This window comes from Muscardinus avellanarius (assembly GCF_963383645.1).
Source record: "Muscardinus avellanarius genome assembly, chromosome: 11".
Taxonomy (NCBI): domain Eukaryota; kingdom Metazoa; phylum Chordata; class Mammalia; order Rodentia; family Gliridae; genus Muscardinus; species Muscardinus avellanarius.
The window spans coordinates 19,408,261-19,426,957 of NC_137797.1; the positions used below are offsets into that span (position 1 = coordinate 19,408,261).

At 46.9% G+C, this 18,697-nt stretch overlaps 1 protein-coding gene across 1 annotated transcript in view; it reads right to left on the reverse strand.

The window, feature by feature from the left end:
* Positions 1–18,697, reverse strand: part of STAB2 (stabilin 2) — a gene marked incomplete at both ends in the record, with an annotated part of 163,727 nt that overhangs the window by 2,565 nt on the left and 142,465 nt on the right. The window contains 12 exons of the mRNA XM_080704808.1: positions 1,001–1,117; positions 3,713–3,841; positions 4,946–5,056; positions 7,666–7,806; positions 8,492–8,611; positions 8,973–9,079; positions 9,196–9,361; positions 11,175–11,308; positions 12,564–12,705; positions 14,391–14,584; positions 16,932–17,039; positions 17,606–17,710. Coding sequence (XP_080560934.1) covers positions 1,001–1,117; positions 3,713–3,841; positions 4,946–5,056; positions 7,666–7,806; positions 8,492–8,611; positions 8,973–9,079; positions 9,196–9,361; positions 11,175–11,308; positions 12,564–12,705; positions 14,391–14,584; positions 16,932–17,039; positions 17,606–17,710 — 1,574 coding nt within the window. The remainder of the gene's footprint in view (positions 1–1,000; positions 1,118–3,712; positions 3,842–4,945; positions 5,057–7,665; positions 7,807–8,491; positions 8,612–8,972; positions 9,080–9,195; positions 9,362–11,174; positions 11,309–12,563; positions 12,706–14,390; positions 14,585–16,931; positions 17,040–17,605; positions 17,711–18,697) is intronic.

The following is an 18,697-nucleotide window of genomic DNA, read 5'->3' on the forward strand; positions in this document are numbered from 1 at the left end:
CTGCTACAAAGGCCCAAAGAACCACAAGATACTGATGTTTGGTTTACTTAAAAATAATAATATCAGTTGCCTTATTCAGCTTAAAAAATATTGCAAAAATATATTTGTAAGACTTCAGTGCCAACTTAGAACTATTCAATGCCAATGACGTGGTCTTGGGGGGGCACAAGTATGTGCATTGAATGATTACACCAGCTGTCTGGCGTTTTAAATTATTGCACAAAGGCTGTGGACACACACACACATACACACACACACACACACCCACCCCTACACCAAGACTTAGTCTCTCCTTGGACCCGAGGAATGCTGTCAGCCGGACTTCTGGGTAAACAACTGTGCTCAGCACATTGGCCATCAGTTTTTCTAATTGTTATATAAGGGGAAAAATAAGCCTTTTCTCTGGCTTCTCAGTCCAGAGCTGGTAATAATCAGGCATACCTTCCACAATCAGTGTGAATGGGGTGCTATGCCCTGGATTGAAGCCTCATCTGAGCTTGAGTGTCACTAACTTTAGAAATAAACGGCTTCTTCTTCGGAGACCAGAGCAGCACATCCATCCAGATAAAAGGCCTCATTAAAGAAAAAGTAGCTCCCAAAGACAGAAGCAGTTCTGACACAGGCAGAAAAATCGGTGGTAATAGGTTTAAGGAGCTAAAGGAAAAGCCCTTTTTATAAGGTTTGTTTTATCTTGCACCTGCTACCTCTTAAATATTTGTGGCAGAATTCAGCCCCAAACCTCTTTCATTGTGACATCCCACCCTTAGTTCATGGGCAGCCTTTGGTTCTTCTCTCCTCTAATTGCTCAGGGCTTCTGCCATCTCCCTAAAGAACCCAGGAGCTCTGAGCAACCATACTGGCTCTATTCAGCTTGCAAAACTGGCCCTCGCCTTGCGCCTGATACCTTCTAGGAAGGAGCTTCTCTTCCTGCGCCTCTCTCCACTGAGACATCATCCTTCAGCCTAGCCAAACCCATTCCCAGATGAAAGTGCACACTCACCACGAAGGGATCACAGGACGGCTCAGGGGGTACCGGTGCCCCATTTTCATACAGAGGGTTTGAGATGCTCTCCGGCTGCTCCTTGCCGAAGGCCACAACATCAATGTCCTCTTCTGACTGCTCAAAAGAACAAGCAGGAGGAGGCTGAGCCAGGGCTGTCCGCAAGGCAGGAGCGCCCCATTTCACTTGGCAGATGCAGCCAGCCACCCTCCACCTCTGGGAGCTTTACGTTTGAACTGCTTAGTGCAGATAGGATTGACCTACTAAAACGTGCTGATCCTAAGTGTTTGGCTCAGTGATATCTCATACATTTACCTAGGCGTGACCACCATCCAGATTCAGCACACAGGACATTTCTAGCCTCCATGCCTGCCAGTACTCCCTCTCACCCAGGGCAGTAGCCCCACAGTGCTGTGGCCTGACCTTGAACTTTAGAGAAAGGAGTCAGGCAGCACGTACACGTTTGCTAAAAATAATGTTGCTATCGTGTGAACATCCTCACCAAAATTCATGTTGGACTTTAATCGCTATTGTACGGTATTAAGAGGGTAGAAACGTAATTCCACTACAGTGTTTGAAGGTGGGACTTATTGGAATTAATTTTAAAGGAGGCCATTAGGGTGGGGAACTAGTTACTCCAGTGGGACTGTGATGTTACAGAAAGAGGAGACCTGCTGTTGTGTGCCACCATGGTCTCTGCTCCCTTGGGGCTCTGTGGCAGCCCTTAATAGCAAGCAGGCCCTCCCCAGATGTGGCAATCAAGCTTGAATGTCCATGTTCAGAACCACGGACTAGTAGTCAGGTGTGGTGGCGCAATCTTGTAATCCCAGAATTCGGGAGGCTGAGACAGGAGGATCTGGGTTCACAGCCAGCCTCAGATACTTAGTGAGGCCCTTTGCAATTCAGCGAGACCCTGTTTCAAAATGAAGAATAAAAAAATAGGGCTGGGGGTGTAGCTTAGAGGTAGAATGTCCCTGGGTTCCAGTCCCCAGTACCCCAAGTCAACCTCTGTCTTTATAAATTATCTTCTTTGTGATATTTCCTTATAGCAATAGAAAATGAACCTAGATGGTATATTTTTTTGCAGTACCCTATTTTTTATTCTTTATTTTTTAAACAGGGTCTCACTGAGTTGCAAAGTGCCTCACTAAATAGTAGCTGAGGCTGAACCAGATGTTTTTGAGATTTGCCCTTGACCTTATTAATAAGCAGGTTTGGATTGGAGATACGACTCAGTGTTAAAGCCCTAGTCTAGCATGTACAAGTCCAGAGTTTGATTCCTAGCACGGCAAGAATGAATGAACGAGCAAATTATCTGCTACCGAACTGCTGTTGGGGACTCTCTTACCAGGCAGTTTTGAGGAGGCTGTCACAGGAGAGCATGGGCCAGGAACACAGAGTACATGGGAAGGGTGCCAGCTGCTGCAATGCCACCCAAGCCAGTTCTCAGCATGCTGTGTTTTGGATGTGTGTCCCCAAAGGCTCATGTGTTGGAGGATTTGTCCCTATTCACGGCACTATTGGTAGAACCATTACATGATAAGCTCCTGAGCTTGTGCTGACTAGAAGTGGACTTGACTTGTTAAAGAGGCTGAGATGAGTTTTTCTGGTTGCAGTGTAAGGCCAGGTGTCTTGCTGTGTAGGTCCCTAGCCCTGTTCCTCAAACCTCAAGCCCAGACTTGAAGCCCAAGCCCATCATGGTGGGTACTTGTCTAGTAAATCCTCCCAGGTGAATGTGACTCCCAGGACTCTTGGTGACCATTGCCTCACAAAAGACCCCTGGCACAGAGGCTGGATAGTTTATGCCACTGTCAGCCCCTGGTGTTCTTCACCACGCCCTGTCTCAGCCAGGGAGTGGGGCTTGGAGCTGCATGGCTGGCCTTTCTAGGGAAGGGCCCCATCAGCAGGCAGGAAGCATGGGGTGGGTGGCCACCCCAGCTACTGTACCAAGCAGCACATCTGGGTGAGCTTTTTTTTTTTTTTAATTTTTGGATGTTTTTATTTATTATTTATTTATTTATTTATTTATTTATTTATTTATTTATTTATTTATTGTGGTACTGGGGGTGGAACCCAGAGGCTTTTCTACCTCCGGGCTATACTCCCAGCCCTATTTTATATGTTTTTTGGAAACAGGGTCTCACTAAGTTGCTGAGGCTGGCTTCGAACCTGTGCGATCCTCCTGTCTCAGCCTCCCAAGCGCGGGGATTACAAGCGTGCGCCACCACGTCCGGCTTGGGTGAGCTTTTTAAAGCAGCTGGCAAGCTAAAGTAGTCTTGAACCATGATCCAGAATCTAGAGAGGACCCTGTGAGGACCAGATTGCTCTGAAGCTCACTTGAGGCTTGGTTGTCATTTTTTGCTGGGAGGTGGGGCCTCTAAGAGGTGATGAAGTTGCTAAGGGGGATCAGTGCCTTTCCTGTGGCAGAGAAACTATTCTGACAGGGCCAGTTTCTATGGCAGTGTGTTTGTAAAGTGAGGCTGCCCTTGTGTTGGCCTCTTCCACACACACCTGCTTGTGGTGCAGGTCTCCACCGTGAGTTGAAGCAGCACAACGCTGGCATCCTGTTCTTGGCCTTCCCAGACTCCCAAACTAAACAAACCTCTAATTTTTATAAATTATGCAGCCTCAGGTATTCTGTTATAGCAACAGAAAATGGGCTAATGTAATCCCTCATCATTGTCTTCTAGTTTTTTTTTTTTTATTTCTTACCTGAAAATGCTGGAAGCCAGTTGTCCTTCGTTTTAGCCGAAAGTAAGAATAGGCAGCCAAAGTAATTGCTCCAATGATCAGGATGACAGTGAAGAGTACCCCCATTCCCAAACCAGTGTGGCTCAAAGGCTGAACACAGAAAGGAGAACAGTCAGTTTTTAACACTGCCAATTCCCTGAAGAAGGTGCTCTGGCTAGAGTTCACCCTATTTTTGTTGGCCCCAGACATCTTGAAGTAATTGAGGTTAAAAAAATAAAGTGACATATATCTGGCCCTTGCTACTACCAGGGTCTCTCTAAGTGTCTTACATAAAATAGCCCATTTAAGTGTTGCAGTAACCCAAAGAAACCATTATTATTGTTCTAATTTTGAATGGGGGAACAGAGGCACAGAGAGGTTAAATACTTGCCCAATATCAGACAGTTTAGCTAGCTAGAAGTGGGCTTGGAACCAGCCTGGATTTGGAGCTTATGTGATTAGTCAGCATGCTGCAGAACTTTACACAAGTTAACAGCTCAGTCCTCCCTCGTGCCCGTGGGGAAACTTAGAATACTAAAGTCAATCTCAGTCAGCTTTTCTATAGCCTGTACCATGTGTCAGGGACTACTCTAAGTAGTTTACATTTCTTTTATTTTTTTTATGTACTAGGAATCGGACCCAGGGGCATTCTACTTCTCGGCACACTCTTAGCCCTATTTTATTTTTACCTTAAAGCAGAATCTTTTTTAAGTTACAGAGAGCCTCACTAAGTTGCGAAGGCTGGCCACAAACCTGAGCTCCTCCTGTCTCCGCCTCCCAAGTACTGGGATTACAGGCATGTGCTACCACACCTGGCTGGTGATTACATTTCTTAACTCACAGCCTTTCCCCAAACCCAGAAAGGGAGCTATTATGACTCCCAACATTTTTATAGACGAGAAAACGGGCTCAGAGATACTAGAGTGAAGAGATGAAAGCAGAGCTCAGGATTTCCACCCCCTTCCCATGGTTCATCCATTGGCCCACCCTTTCCCTGTCACTCAGCAAATGTAGACTGGTGCTGATTGCTAATGCATGGGACTGGGGATGGAATGGACCAGGGCTGGGCATCCCCACAGTTCTGCCTCGGAGCTAAAAGGTTCCTTTAGTCTCCTCAGGAGGAATGTGGTGGACAGGGCTTCCAGCAACCGTTTAACTCTTGGGGAATGGACACTGGGCTCTCTTTAGCTCTCACCAGGAACCCTGGATACTCACCCCTGGGGTCAGCGGTGCCTTTAAAGGCTTGGAAATGACATGAATGATCCCATTGGAGGCAAAGATATCCCACTGCAAGATGGCTCTTCCATCCACAAACCGGGTTTCCTTCTAGGAACATGAGAAGAGGGTTGACAGAGATTTGTTACCATTTTGCTCCCCCCCCAAGCTCCTATTCAGCTTTCCTGAGGCCCCAAGCCTAGGTTTCAGGCCTAGCTTCCCTTGCTGCTCACACTCTGCACAGCTCGGAGGATACTGGCTGACCTTGCATCAACAAGCTGATATAAGGGCTGCAGAGACCCTAGGGGCCACTTCTCAGCCTACCTGAATGACAGACTGTTAGGAAGAAAATGGCTTGTCCAAGATCATTCAGGCAACAAGTGGTAAACTCTTACCTCTGGACTTCAGGTCCATGGCCCTGAACATCACAGTACACTGCTAAGAAGGGATTGCCAAGTGTTCTAATTCCACCATGATCCACCACCCTGTGGCGTGGGCAGAAGCGAGCTTCCCCCCACCCCAATTCCATCCACTGAAGCACTAATCTAAACTACTGCTCTATAATACTAGAATTAATATATGAAATAAAAATGCAAAAATAATACTCATCACTTACTAGATGCCATGTACTATGCTCTGTCATCAGAAGCTTTAAATCAGTGAATCCCCACAAAAGCCTATAATTCAGATCTTATCATCATTGTGGTTATCATCATTGCCACCATGAATATCATCACCACCATCATCATCACTTTCACCACTATCATCATCGCCATCACTATCATCACCATCATCATCCCCATCACTATCATCATCAGGGTCATGACCATCATCATCATCATCATCACTATCATCAATATCATCATCACCATCACTATCATCATCAGGGTCATGACCATCACTATCATCATCAGGGTCATGACCATCATCATCATCATCATCACTATCATCTCCATCACTATCATCATCAGGGTCATGACCCATCATCATCATTATCACTATCATCACCATTATCATCAACATCATCATGACCAACATCATCACCATCACTGTCACTATCATCACCATTAACATCACCATTGCTATCATCAATATCATCACCATTATCATCAATACCACCACTACCATTACCACCACTATCATTACCATTGCCAACACTATCATCACCATCATCATGACCACCATCACTATCATTGTCAGTATCATGACCATCATCAACATTGTCATGACCAATATCATCACCATCACTATCACCACCATTACCACATCATTGCTCTCATCATCATCAATATTCTCACTATTATCACCACCACCACTACCATTCCCAATGCTATCATCACCATCACCCTCAGTATCATCACCATCAATACCACTACCGCCGCCATCACTGAAGTGGTTCAGTACATGCCTCCTCAAAATAAGCCAATTGGGCATATTAATATTTTAGACTTGGCATTTGAGAAACAACAGATTCAGGAGGGCTCCCCGTCCCTTCTTTTCTACTTAGAGTGAAGAGACCAAAGCAGAGCTCAGGATTTGCCACCCCCTTCCCAGTGGTTTCTCCATTGGTCAATCCTTCTCCTTTCACTCAACAAATGGTGAGAGATGCTGTATTGCTAATGTATGGGAGTGGGGTGGGGACAGGATAGATCAGGGCTGAGCATCCACAAAGTGGTTTATAAAATTTCCTATGAGAAAGGTGCCCTTTCTGTACCAGGAAGAGAAGAAGATTCTTATCACTAGAGACTGGGAGTTGACACAAAAATGGACCTGTACAAACAAACCCCAGTAACCCTTATTTTCCATTAGTTTTCCTTTCTCATTTATTTTCTAGTAATTGTCCCATAATTTACTGCTTACAGTCCAAATCCCTTTGTCTTATCACTTATGCACATTTTACTTCTTCTTTGTTTAAAAAGTATGTACACTCTCACTCTTAACTGCTGCTTTGGGTCTTTATTTTCCTTATGAGCATTCCTCTGTGCACATATAATACGGAGTAAATTTTGTGGGCTTTTCTCTTGTTTAAGTCTCAGGCTCAGTTACAGAATCTAAGGAGGGAAAAGGAAGGTTTTCCTGCTCAACATTACTAAAATAATCACCATCAGCCAAGCATGGTGGCACATGCCTGTAATACCAGTACTTAGGAGGCTGAGACAGAAGGATCATAGGTTTGAGACCAGCCTCAGCAACCTAGCAACACTCTGTTTCAGAAAAATAAAAAGGGCTGGGGTGTAGTTTGGAGGTAGAATGCCTCTGGATTCAACTCCCGGTTAGAAAAATTTTTAACATAATCAATTTCATCAGCCTCATTTATCAGATGAGGAAACAGACACAGAGACGTTGGATAGCCTATGCTCTTACTGCTAGCAAGTAGCAGAACTGAAAGTCATTATATCAGGGTCATTTCACTTCGAAGCTCGCATGCTGATGCCCAGGACACACTGACAATCTGACAGAAACAAAGGTAAAGAACCAAGCAATGTAAAAATGGTCTCAGTTATTAGTCCTCATTGCCAGCTTCTGTGGCTGGCCTGTTTCCCAAGGGGCGGGGGTTGCCTGCCAGGATGATAGGCTGTGGTAAGCAGTTAATACATCCCCTATCTGTGGGTTTAGTTTACTTTCCCATTGTAATTGTTGCCAACTATTGAGCACCGACTGCCTGCCAGGGACTTTGCATGGGTTGTAGCCAGTCCTAATAGGCCTAGAAGACTCTGTACCGACTGGAGCTGGTCCCAGCTGGAAGTGATCAGTAGCTGGCTTCCCAGCTTAGTTCGCAGGGTGGTACCGTTGACAAGGTCATTATAAAAAAAGACGTTGACGTTGGTAAGGTGGTGCTCGATGTCCTGCCCGGACAGGGTCTGAGAGAAAAGAACAAGACAGGTCTCTTAAGTAGAACAACAGTAGGAAATAGCAAGTTTTGCTCAGGCGTTTGGTATCTGGTCTCTGCCAGGGTCTCAGCTAGCTAGGCTGTAGAATGGAAAGTCATCTTTATTGTCTAACACAGAGCTGCTCAGTGGTGTCTTGGGGAGCGTGGGTCTTGAGTGGATCACAGGTGGGCATGGGTACTGTGGGTTGAACAAATCTTGCCAAGTCCTCTGTGTCCCACAACACAAAGGAGGCCGCTGAGATTGATGGATCGCATCAGTGACCCTGCTCTTCATAGCCCTGGGACCCTCCTCTCGGCCATGTAACTCTGCTTCCTGCCCTGATTCAGTGACCTGTCAGCCAGTGGTGTGTTAGCTGATATGACCAGTGGCTTGCAAAGCTTGCACTGGCCACTCTGGCTCCCTGTCATTGCCATGACAACATACCTGGGCCAGTGCCCTGGTGCACAAGAGTCCTGTGGAGCAGAGCCACTGGCAGGCTGGCCTGGAGCCGCTGAGGGCAGGTCTCAGATTAGAGCCAAGACCAGAGCAACAACTGACCTGCAGATATGTGAGCCAAAGAGCTCCATAGCTGCTAAGTGTGGGGGTTAATCATACAGTATTGTCGTGGTGACAGATAACTTTTGTCCAAAGTGCAGGTGTTAGGGACTTGACTCACCTCTTTTTCCTCCAGCCCATCATTCTGTGGTACAAAGAGGGTGCTGTGGATCGACAGGTCAGTCAGGCGTTTCAGAAAGGCCTGGCCTCTGGCGGAGCTGTTGGAGTAGGCCAGCACTTCCTGGGGGGAGGACAGAAGAGGTCAGATGGGCCAGGCCTGGTGTGAGAGGGCTGGCGTGGCTGGAGAGAGTCACAGGATGTCATGCTCCTGTGAATATTCCTGATGTCAGCCCCCAATCCAGCCGCCATGCCTGGGCTGTTTCTTCCCACTGTCCCTTCTTTTAGGAGGACTTTCCCTTTTCTCAACTAGTCTCCACAGTGAGTGGCAAACCCGGGCCACAAATTCACACAAGATGGCCCGAGACCCTTGCTCTTGACTGTAACCACCAGCCTTTGGCTTCTTTCAAGAACCCAGTCCTCTGATGGCTGCTTCGATGCAGCTCCCCCTGCCCAGGGTGGAACCCAGAAGGCATGGCACATACCGTCAGGAAGTTTGTGAGGGAGGGGAAGGACATCAGGACCTGCAGCAGGTTCCCACTGCATGAGAAGCCATCTCCCATGTAGCCCGCCTTGCAGGTGCAGTTCACATCTGGAGAGCAGAGCACATGGGGTCCCACCTGCAGTGAGGCAGGGGCTGGGCTGCCCTGTTCATCCCTGGGGATGGGCTGGCCAGGCCCAGGATGGTTCAGTGGCTGGGGCAGTTACCTTTCATCCGATAGCAGAAGACATCCCATGTCTCACTCTTGTTGAGTCTGGGGCCATAGTCCACTATCCCCACAACACCCGAGCCACAGTTCTGAGAGGAGTAGGCTGTGGGGTAGGCAACCCGCCCACTCTCCAGCCAGCCAGCTGAACAGAGGTGATACTTGGCCTGTGGGGACACAGACATGACCAGGGTCTGCTGCAATTTCATATTCATTGTGGAAGCATTGGTTAATTTCTGATTCTTCTATCAAACCATAAACTCAGTGGAGCTAGTTTCTTTTTTTCTTTATTGTACTCCTGTGCCGAGAACACATAGATGGACAGTGCACTTTTGTTGATTGAGCCATTTGAAGAATGAAAGTGGTGCCCTCTCACTCTTTCCAGCAGGTGTCCAAGTCCTAGATAACCATTTATGTTCTCTCTTAAGAGTTTGCTATCATCCATTTATCCTTGGTATAAATTCTTCTGCTTATGGGTTAACAGAACTCTAATTGATGATAGAAGTTAAATTATAATCATCATCATGATCATCATGACCATCACCACCACCATCATTATCACCACCATCACCATCATCACCACCACCACTTTCTACACCACCACCATTGTCATTATAATGCATGTTGAGAGATTATCTTGCAAGGACTCAACATGTGTCAGTAGCTTTTACCCTCTTGTCAATCCTATAACTGAAACTTTTTACTCTTTATCATATAATTGAGATAAACAGGCAAAAAGTTAAATAACTTGCTCAAAATCATATAGCCACCAACCAGTGGATTCAAATCCAGGCAGTCTACTCCAGATCTCTTAATAAACTTAAAAACTAAGTTCCTGCTATGTGGCATATTACCTATAGTCTGTATACAAACATGCCAGGTATGAAAGAGGTTTCATAGCAAGCAAGCAAGAGAGCAGCATTTCAGAAGCTCCAAGATTCTGAGTCCTGGCATCCAAGGCTTTGTTGGTTGGTAAAGAAACGTCAGGTTTGAAGAACGGTAGAGAGCTTTGGAAGTGACGAACATGGAGGAAGGGCCCTGAGATCCTACCATGTCATTGGAGGCAGCCACTCTCTCTACTCCTGGTGAGAAATCACCAGCAGGTAGTTCCGAGGTGCTGGCTCTTGAAAAATGGACAGGGATTCTGGTTTTGGAGACTAAGAGAGCAGCCCTGACTAGACAGCCCGAGTCCTCCCTGCTGGGGATGAGCTCGGGCAGTCCCCATGTAACTCCCTCCATGCCCCAGCCCCGAGCTCCAGCTAGACCAGAGAGCATGACTGCTCTGTGAGCTCAAGGAGATCCTACTGAGGGTTGTGCCTTTGTGTTTTTTTTTTGTTGTTGTTTTGTTTTGTTTGTTTTTTGGTGGTACTGGGGGTGGAGTCCAGGGACCTTCTACCTCTGGGCTACACTCCCAGACCTATTTTTATATTTTATTTGGAAACAGAGTCTCTTAACCCAGCTGAGGCTGGCTTTGAACCTATGCGATCCTCCTGTCTCCGCCTCCCAAGCATGGGGATTACGAGCGTGCGCCACCACGCCCGGCTGGTTGTTTTGTTTCTAGCTGTGAGGTATACACTTCTGGTCTCTGTCTCTGCTTTCACCAGTCAGATGTTACGGTGGAAAATAGACTTTGAGGGTCAGGGCTACTTGTAAATACTTGATCTACTGCCTCTTGGCTGAGTGACACTGAATATTTAACCTTTGTAAGACTTGGATTCCCTATGTGTAAAATGGAAGTCGTGACACCCACCTCCAGGGATGTTGTGAGGATGGACAGCAGTGTCAGTGAAGCATCCTACATGGTGCCTGACACAGCAGACACCTGGCATTGGATGTGCTGAATTCTTATTATATCTCCAGAAGCATCCTCTATGCATCAAGAAGGCAAGAGCCTAAGTCTCCCCCATCTTAAGAGGAGGGTGCACGCACATCCTGCCCCATGGACTCTGCCTGCACAGGGGCCACTTTCTGGAGACCCACCTTCTGGGCATAGGAGAGCTGGTTGTAGGTGGCCATGGTTGCGGCCTCGTTGGCACAGGCTTCTCTGGCTTTGTCAAAGGTCAGCTTGTACTGGCCCAGTGGGGAACGGAGGTGGAACACCCCAACGGTAGTATCTAGAAGAGGAGGAGAGGACACATCAGCCAGCCACCTGCCTGGCAGTGCTACCGGCAATGGATGTTGAAGGACTTTTTAAATCTTCACAAAGCACTCTTATTTTTATAACATGCTTTCATTGGATGCATGATAGTCTCACATGATAATGTAAATCATGTTGACATTGACATACCTGCACACAGCACTTGGTCCCTCCCCACCTTGAAGGACTTTTAAAGTAGAAGGCCAGCTCTACCCTAGGGTGTGTGTGGAGGCCACTTCCCCCTCAGGTCTTCCAGTCTTTTTTTTTTCTTTTATTCATTTATATGACATATATATTATAAATGTGGCAGCATACTACGGATACAGTTTTCAGAAATCTTTTTAAAACTTAACATCATTAAGTCATGATTATTTGCCAATATTATACCTTTTCACTGGTAATAGGATTTCTCCTTTAATACTTCTGTTTCTCTGAAGGATGTGAGATGTCTTGGAATTTGGTACATGACAGATGCTCAGTCAATAGTTGTTACTGAGACAGGTAAAAACTGCGCCACTAAAATGACCAACTCTGTAAAACCCAGCCAAGCCCACTCATAGATCTCCAAGAAACGCTGGTCGGCTGTCATGAGCAGCTCTTTTAAGTCCCTCATTCCCCTGGCTCAGGACTATGCTTGTGGGTATGTTTTTTTTTTTTAAGCCTGATTTCTGTACAAAATTTATTTTTATTTTTCCCCATATTTTATTTATAAGCGATCCTCCAGTCTCAGCCTTCCAAATGCTGGGATTACAAGTGTGTGTCACCATGCCCAGCTAACCATGTTATATTTATACTATTACACATATTCGGATGTAGCTCCTCCATTGAACAACCTCAGCTTTCTTCCTCTCCTATCCTTCCATTCTAGCTTTGCTGAGATTTCCCCTCCATCATCTGGAGTCCCTCTGGTATTACCACTACTTCCTAACTTGGGCATATTAGAGAAAACATATGTCCCTTCTCTTTCTGTGCTTGACTAATCTCACTTAACATAATGTTCTCCAGTTGCTTCCATCTTTTTGCAAATGCTATTATTTTATTCTTCTTTATGGTTTTTATTGAGCTCCTCTGCTTCTAGTGCTCAGGGTCCAGCTGGCATCTGCACTGCCCCTTGGCTGCTCTGCTGGGTCTGGGTATTGCCTGGGCCCTTTGGTCTGTTTTGTTTTTCCTTGTGTGTGGGCCCCTCGCCTGTGCCTGAAGGCCGAGGCACTCTGGGCCAGCACCCCACTGACCTTGGAAGTGGAGGTCAGCACAGTCCGCGTCCGGGTGGCACTGCCCGTTGTCCTGCAGGCAGCGGTCCAGGGGCAGCTGCTCGGGCTCGCAGTTCATCCCATCGCCCACGTAGTGACTCTTACACTCACACTTGCGCCTGTCCTGTGGGAAGAGGGTGGGCAAAGATAAAGAGGCTCTTCCAGACCCCAGGACCCCCAAGTGCCCTGGGACCCCATCCAGCACAGGACTGAGAACGAGCCTCTGCCATCCAGCGGCAGAGTAACGGCTGCGTCTTGCTTCTGTGCAGGCTCGTGATGAAACACCACCAGCTTTTCATCTCCGCGTAGCTGTCGCTTTCTCAGGGAGTCCCTGAGCACCACATGGGAGGCTCTCCCACTCCTTGCCGGCGTGGGGCCTAATCTAGGTTTTTCACGGCTCTCTATGCTCTTTCTAAAAGAGTCTCATGCATTTGCTTTGGTACCAAGTGTCATCCCTTCCTTTTGGTTGTGTGTAGTTTCCAGGACCGCAGTTTTTATTGCTCTCTCCCTGCAGCCTCCTGCATTGGCCCCCAGTGGGGATGTGGTACACCGGCTGAGTCGATGAATGACCTGTTTAATTCCATAATGACCCCATGATGTCAGCCTTGCTATTAGGTCCACTTTACAAATGAGGAAACAGAGGCCCAGAGGTATTAGTAGAAGGCCCAGGCCCAGTACACCCGGGTGCTAAGTCTCAAAGGCTGTCTCACTCTGGGACCATGTTTGTGGCCAGTAATGGGCATTATCTCCTGCTATTCGCTCTTCCCATGGAGAAACAGGACTCCATTCTGAAGAGACCTGAGCGGTTAGACTTTTTTTTTTTTTTTTTTTTTTTTGGTGGTACTGGGGTTCCTGGAAGCCCTTCTACCTCCAGGCTACACTACCAGACCTATTTTTTATATTTTTATTTGGAAACAGGGTCTCTTAAGCCAGCACGGCTGGCTTTGAACCTGTGCAATCCTCCTGTCTCCGCCTCCCAAGCGCGGGGATTACAAGTGTATGCCACCATGCCCGGCTGAGTGGTTATACTTTTAATGCTACTTCTTATTCACTTTTTGTTTGTTTGTTTGTGTGTGTTCTACCTTTGAGGTACACCCCCCAGCCCTTTTTATTTTTTGTCTGAAACAGAGTCTTGCTGGTTGCCAAGGGTTTCTGAGGTTATCTTTGAACCTGCAATCCTCCTGTCTCAGCCTTCCAAGTACTGGGATTATAGGTGTGTGCCACTATGCACAGTTTATTTTCATAAACTTTAAACTTTGAATAATTTTAGATCTATAGGAAAATTAGGGGGGAACTGCCCTCTGCAGTCTTCCTAGTTTCCCCCACTGGTAACATCTTATCTAAGCATAATACATTTATCAAAAGAAATTAATGTTGTTATCTTCCAATTAACTAGACTATAAACTGTGTGGATTTCAACAGCTTTCCCACTAATGTTTGCTTTCTGCTGAGGATACTAATTTGCATTTACTCCCTGATTTTTTTTTTTTTTTTTTTTTTTTGGTACTGAGGATTGAACCCAGGGGCATTCTACTTCTGAACTATACCTACAGGGTCTCGCTGAGTTGCAAAGGGCCTCACTAAGTAGCTGAGGCTGTCTGAGAACTGCGATCCTCCTGTCTCAGCCTCCCAAATGCTGGGATTATGAGCGTGTGCCTGGTTTTCTGCTGGTTTTGAACAAGAAACACACTGAGGAGAGAAGAGAGCTGGGAAGAGGTTGAAGGGAAGCAGAGGCAGGTGGGTGGAGAAGTGGGCGGAGGCAGGTGCGAGCCCTGTTCTCCCAGAGGCCCCTGGGGCAGCACGACTCACCGGGCCAGTCATCCTGCAGGAGGCATGCTCATGGCACCCCCCGTTGAGGCCGTCCGCACAGGGGTCTATCTCTGTGCAGCTGTAGCCGTCCCCCCGGTAGCCCTTCAGGCAGCTGCAGGAGACTTTGGTTCCCTTCTGGGAGCACTTGGCAGCCTGTGCACAGCCCCCGTTGTTCTGTTTGCAGAAATCTACGACTACAAGAGCAGAGGAGAGAGGGCTTCGCTTACTACCATCCGTGTAGCCAGGGCTTCAGACCTGGGTGTCTGTCACTAGTGAGAGTCTGTGCAGTACGTAGACCCTTGTGATACCCTCATGGGCCTCCTGGTGACCTGGTGACCTCTGCCCTCCTCTTCTTCTTGCATGTGCCTCAAGGCTCACTTGGTAGCTGTTTTCAGAAGGCTATTGGGTTTTTAATAATAGGACAGAGGTGTGTGTGTGTGTGTGTGTGTGTGTGTGTGTGTGTGTGTGAAGAGTTAGTGCACTATGGAACACATTGTGAGCTCTGTTAACTCCATTCTACAGATTAAACTAACTGAGGCTCAAAGAGCTTAACTCACCCAAAAAAGGTAAACTACCTAGACCATGGCAGGGCTGGGATTTGAACCCAGGTTGGTTTGGCTCCACTGTCGTGTTGGCTTTTAAGACCTTTGTTTTCAGAGTCCCCCCAATTCCAGTCCCCAAATCGGCCACCTGTAGTCTTAGAAGCAGCTGGAAAGCTGGCTGCCTTCTCCTGTCTGCTCTCATGAAGAGTGTTGTGGCAGCTGCTTGAGACCCCAGGGAATGAACCAGAAGACCAGAAGCCTCACTCTCACCATGGCAGGGTGGAAAGGGAGCTTGGGTCTCTGCTGTCATTGCTGGGCACTGCGCCCTTCTGGAGTCCTGTGGAGCAGGTGTACTAAACAGCAAGCAGAGCAAGGTCTAATGTTTGCCAAAAAAATAGCTCCACATAAACATTTATATATTTATTCATGAAATGCACCAGAAAGTACATAGACCTGATGCTAATATTCTCTCAATTCTTAGTCTCTTCTTTTTCTATAGTAAATGTTTTTTTTTATTTTTTTGTGGCACTGGGGATTGGATCCAGGGGCATTCCACCTCTGAACTATACCCCCAGTTCTATTTACTTTTACTTGGAAACAGGGTCTTGCTGAAAGTATCACAACTCGCTGAGGCTGTCCGCAAACTTGTGATGCTCTTGTCTCAGCCTCCCAAGTACTGGGATTACAACTGTGTGCCACCATTCCTGGCTTGGTTTTTAGATTTGTGTGTGTGTTGCCCAACAAGACTGCATTTCTCTGGCTCCCTTGAGGCTAAGCATGACAGATAATAAACTACAGTCAATGGGATGGAAGCAGAACTGATTTTGCAACTTATAGGTTGTGGTTTTTTTTTTTTTTTTTTTTTTGGTGGTACTGGGGATGGGACTCTTCTACCTCCAGGCTACACTCCCAGACATATTTTATATTTTATTTGGAAACAGGGTGTCTTGAGCCAGCAAAGCTGGCTTTGAACCTGCACGATCCTCCTGTCTCTGCCTCCCAAGCACGGGGATTACAAGCGTGAGCCACCACGCTCGGCGATAGGTTGTATTCTTAAAGGAAGCTTGCCTCCTTTCTCTCCTTCTATCCTGTTGCCTGAGTTGTGCTCATGGTGGTAGCCATCTCAGACCACTTGAGTGAAAATGGCAGAGCAACAATATAGAAAGGACCTGGGCCCTCAGGTGACCTTTCAGGGCGAAACTCTGTGTTAGCCCCGAAGGCCTCCTACCAAACTGTTATATGAGACAGAAATGAACATCTGACTTGTTTATGCGCTGTTCATTTGGGTCTCTAGATGGCCCATGAGCCTACTTCTGTGCCTGCATATGTGTGTAACTGGGGATTGAACCCAGGGGTGATGCTCTACCACTGGGCTAGACCTCTAGACCCTTCTATTTATTTATATTTATTTATTTATTTATTTATTTATTTATTTATTTATTTATTTTTGGTGGTACTGGGGTTCCTGGAAGCCCTTCTACCTCTGGGCTACACTCCCAGATCTATTTTATATTTTTTTATTTGGAAACAGGGTCTCTTAAGCCAGCGAGGCTGGCTCTGAACCAGCACGATCCTCCTGTCTCCGCCTCCCAAGTACTGGGATCCAGCTCCAAACTTTTATCTTAACTGTGGATAGACACTGAAATGTTCACATTGGTTCTCACTAAGGGTCAGAGTATGTGTAGGTTCAACCTTTTAAAAAATACTGTAGTACATTTTCTGAAACAAGATGGAATTACTTGAGGAGTTAGAAAACCACTCTAAGATAAAGTTACATCCTATTTGGCAAAGCAATTTTAAAATCATGACCCAGGCAGTGGGCAGGCTAACTGTAGGTAAATCCATTAAGGAATTGGAGTCAAAGAGAGGGCAGGCATAGTTGAAGAGGCCCAGGTTGGAAGTAGAAGAACCACAATGGAGCCCAGTCACCGGGACCAGGTCCTGCTGCTCTCCGGTACCATGCTGCCATTTCACAGGTGCTCAGAGGAAACTCACTCACCTGTGCACGTTATTCCATCACCTTCATAACTGAGCTTGCACTCACATGTGTTGTTCTCCATACAGATGGCATTAGCAGAACAAGGAGGTGTGCACACTGGGGGCAGAACTGCAAAGAAAGAGATCTCCGTTCATCCTGTACTCAGGTGTGAAGAGTTGGGATTTTCCAAGACTCTCTTCAGCTGGCCTCTGTGTTTCCCAAATACCCTCGTGGGGCAGAAGGATGGGGTAGTCTGCTAAGGTCCTTCCTAGCGTGGAGATGTTGAAATTCTGGAATCATTCTTACATCAAGACATTTCGAGCTAAGTGCAGTGGTGCATGTCTATAATCCCCGTACTTGGGAGGCTGAGACAGGAGGATTGCAGGTTCAAGGCCTGCCTCAGCAACTCCGTGAGACCCTGTTTCAAAATAAAAAATAAAAAGGTGCACACCACCATGCCTGGCTTGGGGTCATGAGTTTGAATTCAGTCTTTTCACCTAGCTTTCTAGTGATTTGCCAACCTTTTGAGGCCCAGGGTTACCATCCATATAATCTCTTCCAAGTGAAAAAGAAACACTTGCTTTGTCATTTCGTTCAGATGTCCCTGAGACCCCACCCCCAACCTTATTTGAATTCTCTCGGAAGGGTCCACTGTAACCAGGCATGGTCAGCGGCTGGCCATAGTTGTGACAGACCTGCCTGGGTGTCACAGAAGCGGCCTGTCCAGCCGGTTTCACACAGACACTGCCCGGAGCCTGTGATTCCATCCTCGCACTGTCCGTGGTCTGAGCAGTTACAGGCTGAAAAGCAAATTGGAGTGTGGTTAGTGACCAGTGCCTGGGGCTAAGAGCTGATAATCTGCTCACTGGCTACCTGCTGGCTATGTGTACTTATTTTTATTTATTTATTTTTTATTTTTTGTGGTACTGGGGATGGAACCCAGGGGCATTCTACCTCTGAGTTTTACCTCCAGTGCTATTTTATTCTTTTATTTTGAAACAGGGTCTCACTAAATTGCAGAGGGCTTCACTAAGTAGCTGAGGCTGGCCATGAACCTGTGCTGTTACTGTCTCAGCCTCCCAAGTCCTGGGATTACAGCTGTGCACCACCACGCTTGGCTCTGTGTGCGTTTATAGTGGGAGGCTCAGTGCCTGAGCCAGAGTCATTCATTTATCCAGATGCTCAGAAAATAGCATGTCCAGGGGCAGGCACTACGAAGCAGTGAGGTTATTATAGGGGAAAGCATAACAGATTCTGTTCTGATGGTCTACTATCCAGGAATAACCCAGCTATCCAACATGCAATTATAAATGTGACGCATGTTAGCGACTCAGAAGTGCAAAGTGTCACAGAGCACGTGATAGAACACAGGCCTGTAATTCCAGTACGTGGGAAGCTGAGACAAGAGGATCGCAGGTTCAAGGCCAGCCTCAGAAATTTAGGGAGACCCTGTTTTGAAATAAAAAATAAAAAGGGCTGTGAGTGTAATTCAGAGGCAGAGTGCCCCTGGGTTCAATCCTTAGCACCAAGAAATAAAAATTAAAATAAAATTGAAAAAATACTTACCAATTCGGTCACTTCTTACCACCCCTAGCCTGGCCGGGCTGCCCGAGTCACCACGAGTTCTTGCCTAGACACACACTTCGGCTTCCCCAGGGTGGCCCTGCCTCTCTGCCTGCCTCCTGTGGCATACCCTCCATAGGCCACCTAGCGGGAGTCTTTCCCATCTGTTCAAGACGCTTTTGTGTTCACTGACAACCTGTCTCTGGCCGAGAAGCTCCTATGTG